The 1,773-nt window shown below is 45.5% G+C and overlaps 1 protein-coding gene across 1 annotated transcript; it reads right to left on the bottom strand.

The window, feature by feature from the left end:
* Positions 1-204: 204 nt before the first annotated feature.
* LOC147975207 (uncharacterized) lies at positions 205-1,318 on the bottom strand. The gene has a single exon (XM_087519616.1). The coding sequence runs from the start codon at positions 1,316-1,318 to the stop codon at positions 458-460; it is 861 nt and encodes a 286-aa protein (XP_087375742.1). The 3' UTR covers positions 205-457.
* Between the last annotated feature and the right edge of the window lie 455 nt (positions 1,319-1,773).

Here is a 1,773-nt window from a genome sequence, read left to right as displayed (position 1 = left end):
TTCTAATTTGTTCACTCATATATACCCAAAAATTAGAGGTTTTGTTTAGCTTGAAGACATGAAGTAAAGATAAAGAAAAATGGCAATCACTTCCAAATTTTCTGCCACTGATCACTAATTGCTAACAATTTACGCATCAACATGATACAAGACTTCAGAACAAACAACTACATGTATATAATTTCTTATACAACTCTAGCACATATACATTTCAACAGCTGAAACGAAGGAGATATATACATCATCATGTAGAACGAGCCTTTGGCCAACAACGAAGAATTGATCGAAGAGAAACAATGAACAAAGCAATTATAAAGAGACAGAAGCAATTTTTGATTTTTTTTAAAATATTTTTTGCGAAAGGAGACGGAAGCAAATTTAACGAGCTAGAAACAAAGTTGCATCAAGCACAAGAGTGGAAAAGAATTCATCGATTTCAATTTTTGCATTCAAGAAACTAAGTTGCGTGTGATGCAACATTTGGATTAGTCCCAAGCCTAAGCTCTAGATCTACCAGTCCTTGTTTCTTGAGGAACAGATCTACTTCTCCTTGATCCACATGGGGATTAAGACTAGAACTACTAGGGTTTGCAATTGTTTTCATAATTACCTTGGAATGATCAAGGAAGGCTCCTTGTTCATATGGCGAGGCAAGCGCCACCGGCGCCTGATCTACACGCCTCCTCTTCCTCCTCCCCGACAATTCCAAATCCTGTCTGTCATCGTACTGGTGATCTGGAGCTTCTTGATCTCTCACTGCTATGGAGACGACGACCCTGTTGTTATTCCTCTCCTTGATGATGGTTGATAGGTGGGAAGGAGTGGTGGTACTAGGGTTACGGAATAGCTCTAGCTGCTTGCACATGGCACTGGTAGAGTCGTCCTGGTGCGGTTCATCAGCTTGTTCTTGTTGGGGTTGGTCGTCGTCGCCATGACGGAGACGTGCCCTGTCTCGGCGGTGCACATTCATGTGGCCGCCGAGCGCCTGGGCCGAGCGGAACTCGCGGCGGCAGAAGGTGCAGGAGTAGGAGCGCGGCGGCCACACCAGCAGGTCGGCCGCGGCATCGCGTGCGAAGGCCTGCTCCTCCCACGAGGACGAGGACGGATCGCTGGTGTACGCCGCCGCCCAAGCTGGGATGCCTCTGCGCTTGGCTAATTGATCCATTGATTGCTTCCGGATTTTGCTATCCAGATCTGCACAAATGAGAGCCTCCCCTCGTAGCTTGCGAGCTAGGATGATTGGAGTTGGAGAGGAGAGAGCAGTGAGCTGGGAAGCTGAAGAAAGGGAGATGAGCACGTCTGTATGACTAGCTTGCATTGATAACAACTTAAGGAGTACCAGTACAAGATAGTGTGCAGTTCAGGCTGGCTACTGTTGTTTGCTTGTCTGATTTCAATTCAGAAATTGATAGACAATTGGGCACCTACAGTGTTATTTTCTGTCAGCTAGCTAGGTTGAGTTGGAGTATAGTGATTGTTTTACTGGACAAAATTTCGAGAGGAAGAGGGACATTTTATTAAGCCTGGGCTTAGTAGTACTTGTTCCTTGTGGGCAAAGTTTCTGGAATACTTGATCTTAACTGGTCACTGTGCAATCTAGCTAATGACTATCTATCCAGGTGAGGGGACCCAGGTGGTAGGGTGTCCCCTTCGAATCTGGCTTGATTGCCCAGCTTGACATGTGATTCTTGTCATTATTTGCTCCATCCGAAGGAGAAGATCATAAACTCCCAGTTGATCAACATGTCATGAATATGAAAAGGCATCCGAGGT

This window comes from Triticum urartu, chromosome 4A (assembly GCF_056163025.1).
Source record: "Triticum urartu cultivar PI428250 chromosome 4A, HENAU_Tu73, whole genome shotgun sequence".
NCBI lineage: Eukaryota > Viridiplantae > Streptophyta > Magnoliopsida > Poales > Poaceae > Triticum > Triticum urartu.
The sequence above is the reverse complement of the archived record's forward strand: the minus strand, read 5'-3'. Positions and strand labels throughout refer to the sequence as shown.